Source organism: Harpia harpyja, chromosome 12 (assembly GCF_026419915.1).
Source record: "Harpia harpyja isolate bHarHar1 chromosome 12, bHarHar1 primary haplotype, whole genome shotgun sequence".
NCBI lineage: Eukaryota > Metazoa > Chordata > Aves > Accipitriformes > Accipitridae > Harpia > Harpia harpyja.
The window spans coordinates 27,082,208-27,094,896 of record NC_068951.1 but is presented as its reverse complement, the minus strand read 5'-3'; the positions used below and the strand labels follow the sequence as shown (position 1 = coordinate 27,094,896).

The window sequence follows — 12,689 nt, the reverse complement described above, 5'->3', positions numbered from 1 at the left end:
CAAAAGAGATTTGGACATACTGCTTGGTTGGCAGATCCCTGTTAAAGAGGTGAAAAAGGAGAAATTATTCTGTTCCTTAACAAATGCAACTAAATGGAAGCTGCCAGGTAATGTTTTTGTGCATTGTTGTGCTATTAATTTTGCCAACATCATCTTGCTGAGACACTACTTGAATCTTTGAGGCAGTTTCACAGAAGTCAAATGGCAGCTTTAGATGGTGCTCTGGAAACAGGAAGCCCCATTCTCAGCAGTAGTAGGGACAAGTACTAACTCCTGCTCTGTGAAGAGAAGCTACAGCGCACAAAAGTAAGATTTCAAGAAATGTTGAAGTGGAATTTTTCTGGCAAAAAAAAAAATAATCTTGAGTTAGGTCTTAACAGAATAGTTGAGGTTGGAAGGGACTTTTCAAGCAGGGGGTTAGTACTAGATAACTAAGTGGTTGGTTGGTTGGTTTGTTTGTTTTTTTAAATATCTCAGGTGATGGAGACTTAAGCTCTCTGGGCAGCCTCTTCCAGTGTTCAACCACCCTTCCAGTAAAAGTGTTTTATTATGTTCAGATGAACTTTTTTGAGTGTTTCAATGAACTTTTAACTAGAGCTATTTTTAGAGCAATCTTTACTATTTTGGTGTCTTTGGATTTGCTGTCTTGGCTGCACTGCATAATACAAAAATCAGGCTTCATGTAGTCTGTAGAACAGTAGCCTTCACTCCTGCTTATTATCTAGATCTCTGTTGCTTTGGCTTTGTAGCTCTCTTCCCTTTCATTTCCTCCTTGTAGAATCCAAAAAGGATATTGTGGATCTATTTATTTATCTCTAAAGGTATTTTATGTTGCAAATGTGAGGTGTTTCCCAGGGAACATGCAGGAGCACAGCCATCTCAGGAGGTCAGCTTGGACTGTATCAATGAATTCAAAGTTCAGAGCTGTAATATTCTGTAAAATGTGATTCAGCTGGCCTTTTTGGAGAAATTTTATGAATGCCTCAAAATGATAGGATAACCTAATGCAAGTTAAAATATTTTAATTCAAACAAATACTTTATTTTTTTTATAATAGGACAAAAAGTCTGTTGAAAGCACTTGTCTCTGTTTTGCACGGCTAGTGGACAACTTCCAGCATGAGGAGGTAAGGGAGTGGATTTTTGTTTCCTTCTTCCCCCTCTCAGTTTCTTCTAAGGGCTTACCTTTCAAAGTCAGACTAACGTTTTCAATTCTACTGTTCCCTCCTGAAGAACTTGCTCCAGCAGGTTGCTTCCAAGGACTTGTTAACAAATATCCAGCAACTCTTGGTAGTGACGCCTCCTATCCTGAGCTCAGGAATGTTCATCATGGTGGTGCGCATGTTTTCCTTAATGTGCTCCAATTGCCCTACGCTTGCAGTTCAACTTATGAAGCAAAGTGAGTTCTTATTCTTTCATATTCTGGGGGATCTAATTAAGTTAATGCCTACAGTCTGTGTGGAACTCTGTGCACTTGATTATACAAATACTGTGTTCTTTTTATTTTTCTCTCTTAATATGATTCCCCTGGGATACAGAATTTAGTTAATGTTGTTGAAAGTTTCTTTTCTTCCTGAGGGGTTTTTCTCCCCTTTCCTGTCTCCAGCTGTTGTCACTGGAATGCTCGCCTAATTTTGAGTCTGTATTAGCTGCACAAGGTACAAGTTAGTCTCATTCCAACACAAGTTGAATAATTGTTTTTGTAGCCTTTACCAGGTGGGGGAAATATGTGATTTAAGGGCTTTTTCTAAGGCAAAACATTAAGAAAAGTAACTGTTGTGTAGCTGTCTTAGTTCTCACTCATTTTCTTCTTTGCATCTTGTAAATTTTGACTTGTTGCTTCAACTGCCCTGTATGTTCCTGTGTTTTCTTCTGTGCCCTGTATTATTGAGCAATATTTCCCCCCCAGATGTCCTGAAGAAACCCCAAAACCCCGCAAACCTCAGACCTGAGAACAAACAGATTTCTTAGAATGTTCAGAGATGGCTGTTGTCTTACTGTCTACTCTGTTTGCTTTGGGCAGCAGCTATCTCTTCTGCATGGTGTCCAACACAAAATGGAATCCATATTTTGATATAGGCAATCTCATTAATAATAATTTTTGTAGATATTGCAGAAACGCTTCACTTCCTCCTTTGCGGAGCCTCAAATGGGAGTTGTCAAGAACAAATTGACCTTGTTCCACGAAGTCCTCAAGAACTTTATGAGCTTACTTCTCTTATCTGGTAAGTTATGCAGCCCTAGGTTTTGGGTCTGGTTGGTGTGTTGAAATTCTTAACTTCTCCAAAATGAAGGCAAACAGTTTTCAGCTTAGATGGACTTTATTGTATACTTCTAGTAAAATACTGTTTTAATGTTCTTTACAGTGAACTGATGCCTTGCCTGCCAAAAGAGGGAATCTTTGCTGTTGATACTATGCTGAAGAAAGGAAATGCGCAAAATACAGATGGTGCAATATGGCAATGGCGAGATGACAGGGGTCTCTGGCATCCCTATAACAGGATTGATAGTCGAATAATAGAGGTAGTAATTCCACATGCTTGTGTGGTGATGTTTTCTAAATACCTGTGCGGTTGTATAGGGGACTGAGTGCTTTCTTTACAGCTTTGAAAATATCAGCCTTATTCTTCCTGAGTAAGCAACACATGAGTTTCCTCAAACCTCCTGCTGTAATATTGTGCTGTTTTGGTATTCAGTAATGTGTGAACTGCTTAATCACTGTTTGTATTATATTTCTGTTGGTCATTGTTTTTCCTACTGTGTTGCCCCTCTCTTTACCTTTCATATAGCTTCTTAGTTGTTAGGGATTTCTTAACTTTAACTTCTTTGTTTTTAGGCAGCTCATCAGGTTGGTGAGGATGAGATAAGCCTGTCTACGCTTGGGCGTGTCTATACTATTGATTTTAACTCTATGCAGCAAATAAATGAGGATACTGGAACAGCACGTGCCATTCAGCGAAAACCAAACCCTTTAGCCAATACAAACACTAGTAAGTACAGCCTAGGAGACACCTGGTGTCTCTAGCTATGACTAATTTATGCTGGGTTATGCAATGGTCTGCTACTTAGCTAATATATTTCTTATGGTTTCTGTGAAACACCTAACTACTCTGATTTACGTGAATGAAGACAGCTTTACAACAAAACTCAAAGTATTGAAATGTATTCTTTTTAACATGTAAACTTTTCCTGGGAACTGAAAATGCATTAATTTGGGGGGGAGCTGGGGGTGTTCCTGACCTGGGACTTTCTGAAACAGTTTTGTTCATACAGCTCTTTTATTTAACAAAGACTGTGTGACGACTTATTACTACCGTACAGAAATAAATAAGAAAACTGAAGAAAAAAGATTTGACTCCTTGAAAGAGGAGGATTTGTACCTACGTTCTTGACGTCAGTTTGACTTCTGGTTCTTTAATTATATCTTTTCAATTCAAGAGCTAAACTAATTCAGCTTTAACAAAAGAAAGTAATCATCAGAGCAGAGGTACAAAGAACTCTGCAATGATTTGGTGCACAATTTCTCACAGGTGGACATTCAGAATTGAAGAAGGATGATGCTCGAGCACAACTAATGAAAGAGGATCCAGAACTGGCAAAATCCTTTATCAAAACATTGTTTGGTGTTCTTTATGAGGTATATAGTTCTTCAGCTGGACCTGCTGTTAGACACAAGTGCCTTAGAGCAATTCTTAGGATAATCTATTTTGCTGATGCTGAACTTCTGAAGGATGTGCTGAAAAACCATGCTGTTTCAAGGTGGGTTCATTAACTGTTGTGAATGAAACTAATTTTGAGCTTACAACTCAAACTTGAGATTACTTCTTTGAATCATCTTTTTCAGGGGAAAATTATACTTTTAAATTATTATTTATTCGTTTTCCAAAAGCTGAGGCTGCCAGCTCTTCAGGAATTTCTTGCATCTTAAATTTTGCAGTAGGTGCCAACTCTAAGTGTTCTTATTAGAAACTTCGATTACCTGTATGGCTGTGTGTACTAGTAATGTCTAATATTAACATTTACTGTTTTCCTGATTTCTAAAACTTGCCTATAAGTTTTTCTGAAGGCAAGAAAAATGACTTTTGAGGTAATACGATGTGAACCATAACAGACTCTCATGGCATTCAACTGGCAAGTTCTGTTCATGAAACCTCTCGTACATGTTATACCATAAAGTTAGGGATCTAGATAAAAGGATGCAATTAGAAAATAAACTGACTGGTTTATCAAAGGCAGTACCAAGTTCCACAACACCATGTTCTTTAAAGGAAGAAAACTCTTTTCTTTTATGCCACATGTTAAACCTTGGTAAAAGTGATTTAGGTGGGAAGAGGACTTTATCAGTCCTTTTATTTATAGCTTTTACAAAAGCACAATGAAATTTGCTTGCTTTCAGTCTCTAATACTATATATGCAACATGAACTGGCTTGACTTTTTTTAAAAAAAAAAGGCAGAAAATGAAAAGGCGAACCTAATTCTAATAAATTATCTGTTTTAGTCATATTGCCTCCATGCTGTCAAGTCAAGACCTTAAGATAGTAGTTGGAGCCCTGCAGATGGCAGAGATTTTAATGCAAAAGTTACCTGATATTTTTAGTGTTTACTTCAGAAGAGAAGGTAAATATTGCTTGTTTTTTTTTTTTTCTCTTCACCTCCTTATTTAGTATTTTAAAGCATGTGTGTGGAGAATCCATGTCCTTTACCCCCTGTTCCATCCCCCTCAAGCTGTAAAAAGTTAATATTGTTCTTGAATAATAAAGGCAAATCCATACAATATATCTTCATATGACTAGGGTGGAGCTGGCCAAGACTCTGGAGGAGACAAGCTTGTTTCTTCTGAATCTGGAACAAGTTTGTACAGGCTTACTATAGATGCTAGTGAACTTAAATTTTTGGCTGAGGATGGCTTGCTGAAATTACATGGGTAGTCTTACCGGACAAAGCTAACGAATCTTTGGCAGGAAGTCGTTGTTGTAATCCACTGGGGATTTGGGGGTTTCTTTAGGTACAGTTTGTGCTGCTGTCATTATTTTTTTTTTTTTAACTATGTAGATTAACTTTTTGAAGAGAAAGGATTGAACTGCTTTTAAAACTAACTTAGCATTGATGGGTGGGGTGAGCCAGTGCTGCCATAGTCAAAACAGAGTTTCATATAACAGACTTCAATCTTTTCAAACACGTTTGTCCCTGCCACCCCCCACAAAAATCCCTCCACAACCAAACCAACCCACCAAACAAAGATTTCTTCTTTTGCAAAGGGGTGATGCACCAAGTGAAAAACTTAGCAGAGTCGGAGGCTTTGCTAACAAGCCCACCAAAAGTGTGCACTAATGGATCAGGAACGCTGGGTACCACTACCACAATAAGTACTGGAACAGCCACTGCTGCCAGTAATGCAGCTGCAGATTTGGGCTCTCCCAGTTTACAACACAGCCGGGAGGATTCTTTGGATCTGAGCCCACAGGGGTAAGTGTGCTTGTTGCTGTGAAAAAACAATCTGTTGAGGTTTGGGGGTTTTTTTGGTGGTGGTGGTTTTGTTGCTGTGGTTTTGGTTTGGGTTTTTTGTTTGTTTTGGGGTTTTTTGTTTTGGGTTTTTTTTTAAGTCTTGGCTGACATGGGCTGCTACAGTATCATCTGCATTTTGCTGTGGTACTTTCCTGTAAGGAAATAAAATGGAGTGGTGTTGAAGCTATCAATGGTAGTTTTGATTCATTTTATATGAAATGTTTGGAGGGGGGGGGAAGACTAGTGACCTGATAGTTACAATGTAATGGTATGAAACAATCTGCTGTTTAGTGAGAGGCTGGAGAATGCCAAGATCAACAGCTGTACTCTCATGTAACTCTTAAGAACAGAGTGATTCTTTCAGAGAAATGATAGCTGTGGTGCATGGTTCCTTTCTGCTGGAGACTGGAGGAAGAAAAATCCTTAAGTTATTTTGTTGGAATGCAATCATTTTGAACACTTGTAGAATTAAAGTCTCTTGTAGGAATAAACTATTTCAGTGTTACACAGTTTGCCTTTGTTTTAAAGGTGAAATGTTTGTCTTAATATATTGGCATAATAAGGAAACTCACTTTAAACCAGAATTGAAATACGTGAACTTGGGAAGTGTAGGGGTTGGTGAGTAGTAACTACATAAATTGTTGAAAAAGTGTTTTATGGGCTTTAATAGGGGAGGCAGGTCAAATTTCTAGTGTCTTTTGCTGTTTATTCAGTAGAGATTTATGGATTATTTTTTTCTTTTTAATTGTATTCAAATAAATTAATAACCAGATGGTTACACAAATAAAAAAATGAAAATTATGAGAACCTTTTAGTGGCATGTCTGGCCGTATTTGGCTGCTCATAGTAGAAAGGTGACAGCAAGCAAAACCCCTTCTTTCTGGATGGAGTAGTCACTTTGTCCTTCCAATTAAAATAGAGTTGAGGCCCCTTCTCCCAGAGCTCATTCTTCCCTTGTGCCCTCCTTGTTATGGGATGGAACTCTTGTTCAATTCTTGAGGAAATAGCTGGCAGATGCATCTTAAACTGAGGTATGGGTATGTGTATGAATATGGTAGATGGAAACTTGTTACTTTATTTTTAAATTTGGACAGACGACTGAGCGATGTTCTAAAGAGAAAAAGACTGCCAAAACGAGGGCCAAGGAGGCCAAAATACTCTCCTCCAAGAGATGATGACAAAGTAGACAATCAAGGTAAATAATTCTTAAAACATGATACTCTATCTCCTTTTAAGTTTAAAAGTAAGCTTATAAGCTGTCAGAAGTGCTAGCTGTAATAAATTTGTTGATTCTCTTAATTTTCTGTGCTTCCTCCAGCTAAAAGCCCTACAACTACTCAATCTCCTAAATCTTCTTTCTTGGCAAGTTTAAATCCTAAAACATGGGGAAGATTAAGCACACAGTCCAACAGTAACAATATTGAACCAGCACGAACAGCAGGAGTAAGTGGTCTTGCAAGGGCTGCTTCCAAGGATACCATTTCCAATAACAGGTACACACACAAAAAGTCAAAGTACTTGTAATATGGTGTTGACTTTGAGGTGCAGCTACTTTCTTATAATAAGCCATCAGGTGATTAAGTAGCACCTATCAAAGAAGTTTGAGCTTAACCACTGTTAAAATAACTCTGGAAGAATAATCAAGAAATTAAGGTAGAGAAAGTAACCTCTTAATAATTTAAAGTAGCATGGTGGGGAAAAATTGGATAATTGGGAAAAATGGTGCAAGAAGTAATCTGTAGAGAATAGACCTTTACTGTGTTGGAGTAAGAGGGAAGGGTTTTTGGCTGTGACTGCTATTAAACATGGGGAAAATGATACTCTGGTTGTGTTTACTTGTCATAATGGAGTATGCAAATGCTAAGTGTGGCTGAATGCCTTTTGTGTGCTTCTTTACAGAGAAAAAATTAAGGGCTGGATTAAGGAGCAAGCCCATAAATTTGTAGAACGTTATTTTAGTTCTGAAAACATGGATGGAAGCAATCCTGCACTAAATGTATTACAGAGACTTTGCACTGCAACTGAACAACTCAACCTCCAGGTTAGAAATGGCAGGCTTGCTTGGAGTGGGGTTGGGAATGGAAGCAGTAGAAGTATTTAGGAGGAAGCTAAATGAAAGCTGGCCATTTTAGATAGTATGGCAAATATTTTAAGCATAGTTTTTGTGATCTTAAATGATGATACAGTGTTTCTTAACTTGCAATGGTTTGTTTGGGATTTCTTTTAGAATTGGTGTATAAGCTCTGACTCATATCACTGATGATAAATGATGAGTATTAACAAGGGTATTCTTGATTCCTAGCAATGTGTCACTTACATAGCATTTTATTTCAAATTTAAAAATTTTACAGTTAAGTGTTAGGGATTGACTTCATACCTAAAGAACACCACAGTTTGTAGTAAGAACTTTGGGGGTGAGGGGAGGACAAGAGGAAAGTAGCATTTTGTTGAAAGGATAGAATAAATACAGATTGGGCCAGATCTGTTAGAATCTCAAGAACTTGAGCCTTGCTTCTCAAACAGTTGTGATCCTTGATAGATGGTCTAAACCTGTAACTTCTAAAGTAGCTGAACAGCTGAGTTATGTTCTGTGCTTTGATTTTAAGCAATCATTAAAATATGAAACTTACTTTCTTTCTCTCTCCCACACAGCTGTCATGTGAAATATATACCAATCTGAGGGATTTCTTAATTTTTATTTTTTTAAAAAACATTTGGTTGAAGCTTATCTTTACATTGCATAAGACAGAAATGGGGCCTTGCATTTCTCTTAAAATGGGAAAATGTAGATGTTGCCTGTAATGTCTCCTCTTGAACAGAGAAATTGCTTATCCTCATGTTATTTGCCCTGTCATTGCTTGTATTGAGTTACTATACACTCCAGACTTTCCCTTTTTTCTCTCGCTTTAGAGCTGTTCCATGCAGTAGGAGGAAAAACAGTATTTCTTAAGCCCTTAATACCTGGGTAGTAAAATACTACCTTCATATTTTTCAGGTGGATGGGGGAACAGAGTGCCTTGTAGAAATCCGTAGCATTGTCTCGGAGTCTGACGTCTCCTCATTTGAAATCCAGCATAGTGGGTTTGTTAAACAACTGCTGCTTTATTTGACATCTAAAAGCGAGAAAGATGCTGTAAGCAGGGATATCAGATTGAAAAGATTTCTTCATGTATTTTTTTCTTCTCCAGTAAGTTTTCTTGTTTATTCTTTTGTCGTTCTTAGTTGTCTTTCTCTCAAATTGTACTTACCTGACCATCCGAGAGGTTCAGCAATGAGCTTGACTTAAAGATGGAGTATGGAAAGAATGTTTTGTTCATGGCTAAGCTGTATAACACTACAACTTTCACATGGTTCGGTGTCTTTACAGGTCATGAACTTTTTAGAATACCCTGTAATTACAGAAAATTCCACTCAAGAGTGGAAAAAAATTCCCAAACGGCCAATTGTCTGAGTCTTGAACAACTTAAAAGTTGTTCCTGACTTTTAAGAAGTTGATATGGAAAGAGTTTGGATAGTAACCTTATCACTTGCTCTCTTTAGTCCTAAATACTGCAAGAAACTAGATTGTCCTGTTTTTAAAGGAAGAAGTTTAAAGTGGAAGAGAGGAAAGTAGATAACTACTGCTTCCATGAAGTTTATTGCTCACGGTTAAGAGTGAATGCTTAAAATCTGTAGGGCTGTTTGGTTGAAACCAGGAGAGAAGAGTGTGTTCTTTGAAACAGGTCTTTCATGAACTTATGTGTCATCGTATCATCCTGATACTGCTAGTTTAAGTGAGAGCAGTGATTCACTTCCCTTTTTTTTCCTTAAACAACTTGTGGTATAAATTGTTTTAAGATGGATTAATTCAAGCACATGGCTAAAAGACTGGAATATATTTCAGCTTCCTGGAGAAGAACCCCTTGGAAGATTAGAGCCATTAGAAAATGCACCTTTGTTGGCGTTAGTCCATAAAATGAACAATTGCCTCAGTCAGATGGAGCAGTTTCCTGTCAAAGTGCATGACTTCCCTAGTGGAAATGGAACAGGGAGCAGGTAAGGATTAATGCTCAGGTAACAGTTTTGTTGGAAGCTTTTGTTTTCCAAAACTTGTTTCAATGCTAAAAGTTCCAAGAGGTAATGGAAGCTTCTGACCCTATTAAAGACAAAAGCAATTACACAGTTGGCTTTTTTATTCAGTGGAAGATTGGATGTTTAACCAAATGCTTGCTTGCTATCTTGAAACTTCTCTCACTTAGATTGGGGGGTGATGTGTAATTTTAAATGCAATCTCTAAATTTAAGCTTTAAAAACTCAAATGTCTTCCTTGTCCCCATGTAAAAAACACTGGAAAGAAATAATCTATTATTGCTGAGACACTGATATTTTGTAGTGAAGTAATTAAACTGGTGAGAGTTTGTATTACAGCGCTAAACTTTGTTATTCAGATAGGTTCTGTTCTCTGGGATTATAATTGAGTGATAACTGTTGGCTGTCAACAGAGTTCAAAGTAACTGTGACCTGCCTTGTGTCTTAAGATAGATTAAATTTGGAATCCAACTTGTTATTTGTGTGTTAAGTAACAAATGTGACTTACCGGAGACCTATATCTACAATCTCTTTTCTGTGCTTTAAGACATCAACACTATTTTTCATCCAGTGTATAGCAGTTAGTAAGTCTATTTCATTATAAGTTGCATCTAAGTTTTGAAAGTATCTACTGGTGCTGGCTAAAACCTCAGTTTGATGATAGACATATTCTTACGACTATGTAGACATTAGGAGTGGAGGAGCATTGAAAATGAATTTTTGAAAACTGTTCTTTAAAGTTTGAAATGCCAAAAATCTTCTGTCTCTTGGGTAGTAAGATAGTGTGGATTTTTTGTATCACTAATTGTGACACAACATCTATTATAGTAGATGTATTGGAGCCTCACACTATAGCATTAACCTAACTTACAGTAAAATTCAGTACTTGTTTTTGTGAAACTGTTAAAATCCATGGGAATGCATACAATACACAGATTTCTAATACTTGAAGGAATTAATTGTCTTGATACTGGCTTTTGCAAACAGTATGTGCTCTGTAATCTTACAATGCTTCCTAATATGCACTATTTCTATTAAAAGTGGTATAACTACAGAAGTTAAAGTTGCGAATCATAGACGCAAAATTCTGCTATTCTTTTTGATAGCATATTAAACATGGGAAGCCAGACTACTGCAGCTTTGTTTGACTGCTAGTCTTACTGTGGATTATGTCAATGAGGGTTTTGAGGCATTAAGATATGGTAGTCTTTCACTAGCACCTGGAAATAGAAGCAGTCCAAGATTAGAGGTTTGTGTATAAAAATGGCTAGCTTGAGTGTTAATAGTTTGGTGAGATGGAACATATATATAAACTATACTTGGCAAGAAAAAAGAGGAGCTTTCAGGTTATCTCTTTAGGTCCTTACTAAAAAACCATATGAATGGATATGGGTACTTGCATTACCCACCCTGGTTCTGATCCTTACTGCACTGCAGGTGAACACAGCTCTAAATTTCATGTGGCATCAGCTGACCACTGAACAACTTCAGACCTCAAAAATGGTCTGTATAGGCCATATTGTAATCAGTCGTCAGGCTGGACTTTCCCTTAATCCATGTAGCTTTCACTGGAAATCAGATTTTGTCCAACTTGGATTCTGGTGTTCTTGTAGAATAAAATTTTTAATAAGTTTATCCAAATCTTAATAGCTTATTTTTAGAGAAATAGGCTGAGAAATAATACTCTGAACAAGTGAGTTTGTAAATGCATGTATAAGCCTATTTTAATGCATTTTTTTAATGCAATTATGGTTACTAGATTCTTTGTGTAGCAACTTTTTTCACAAATTATTTTGAGTTTTTCTCTTAACAGAGGATCCCAAGCTTTAAAATTCTTCAATACACATCAATTAAAATGCCAACTGCAAAGACATCCAGACTGTGCTAATGTGAAACAGTGGAAAGGTGGACCTGTGAAGATTGATCCTCTGGCTTTGGTACAAGCCATTGAAAGATACCTTGTAGTTAGAGGTATATATATTATACAGTCACATGTGTTTTGCTTCTTGGTATAGTCACTACTGTCAGCAGTGTAGAGTCTGTAAAAACCAGTGAGGATTATACTGAAGACAAATGGGAGGTACCTATAAATGTATCTTGTTCACAGTGGAGGAGACTAAAGCTGCAGAGAATCTTCCCTTTTCTGGGACAAACTTTTTCCTGTTGTAAACAGTTCAGTCTAAATACTAACAGAAGTATAATCTAGTTGACTGTTAGATTGGCTGTAACTTGGCATTTTTGATGCCAGATGTTGATACTGAAACTTGTTCTAACGTGTCTGAACCTTGCTTTAACTGATGTGTTTTGGAACTGTTTTGAACAGTGGAGTTCATAAAAGTCAGAGTATGAAAGCTTTGCTACATTTCATGTGAAAACAAATGAGGATGTCTTTCTCCTCTCTTGCCTCAGGCTATGGAAGAGTTAGAGAAGATGATGAGGATAGTGATGATGATGGGTCAGATGAAGAAATAGATGAATCTTTGGTAAGCTTTTGCTCTGAGGGCAAGGGGAGGGAAGAGTGTGGGAAGAGGCTTAAAGAAAAGCTAGCAACAAGTTTCCTAATGTCTGTGGCTTTTTTGTTTTGTTCAGGCTGCTCAATTCTTAAATTCAGGGAATGTGAGACACAGACTGCAATTTTACATTGGAGATCACTTGCTGCCATATAATATGACTGTGTATCAAGCAGTTAGGCAGTACAGTTTGCAAGCTGAAGAGGAGAGGGAGTCTACAGATGATGAGAGCAACCCATTAGGAAGAGCTGGGATTTGGACAAAAACACATACCATTTGGTAAGTTTGCTAGAGAAATCAGGGGACAACTTCCTCGGTTTCCTAGATGTATACACATAAAGAAAATTGGAATATAGCTGTCTTTTTTGGAGGTGGGGGGGAACAACTGAAGCTTTGAATTTCCTGATGTGATTGAGATACTTAAATCTTAGGAAGAATTCATTGTTAGCTACTGACATTCTAACTCATGAGTGAACCTGAAGAACAAGAAATGGGGAATAAATGACACCTGCTAGATGGAGGGAAATCATTCTTAGTGTTATGTAACTAACCACAAACAACAGAGAATGTGTCTGCAGTCTACAAGTAATGGTCAACTTCATACTG

At 37.3% G+C, this 12,689-nt stretch overlaps 1 protein-coding gene across 14 annotated transcripts in view; it reads left to right on the top strand.

Annotated features, from left to right (window-relative positions):
- Positions 1-12,689, top strand: part of TRIP12 (thyroid hormone receptor interactor 12) — an 80,894-nt gene that overhangs the window by 52,170 nt on the left and 16,035 nt on the right. For 12 of the 14 annotated variants that reach the window (XM_052804164.1, XM_052804156.1, XM_052804165.1 and 9 more), the window contains 16 exons: positions 1,058-1,126; positions 1,233-1,398; positions 2,107-2,224; positions 2,366-2,522; positions 2,836-2,989; positions 3,530-3,758; positions 4,499-4,617; positions 5,259-5,466; positions 6,600-6,700; positions 6,824-6,998; positions 7,405-7,546; positions 8,501-8,692; positions 9,389-9,540; positions 11,372-11,544; positions 11,983-12,056; positions 12,163-12,362. In XM_052804164.1, the coding sequence (XP_052660124.1) occupies positions 1,058-1,126; positions 1,233-1,398; positions 2,107-2,224; positions 2,366-2,522; positions 2,836-2,989; positions 3,530-3,758; positions 4,499-4,617; positions 5,259-5,466; positions 6,600-6,700; positions 6,824-6,998; positions 7,405-7,546; positions 8,501-8,692; positions 9,389-9,540; positions 11,372-11,544; positions 11,983-12,056; positions 12,163-12,362 (2,429 nt within the window). The remainder of the gene's footprint in view (positions 1-1,057; positions 1,127-1,232; positions 1,399-2,106; positions 2,225-2,365; positions 2,523-2,835; positions 2,990-3,529; positions 3,759-4,498; positions 4,618-5,258; positions 5,467-6,599; positions 6,701-6,823; positions 6,999-7,404; positions 7,547-8,500; positions 8,693-9,388; positions 9,541-11,371; positions 11,545-11,982; positions 12,057-12,162; positions 12,363-12,689) is intronic. The other 2 variants (XM_052804163.1, XM_052804170.1) reach the window with 1 other exon arrangement.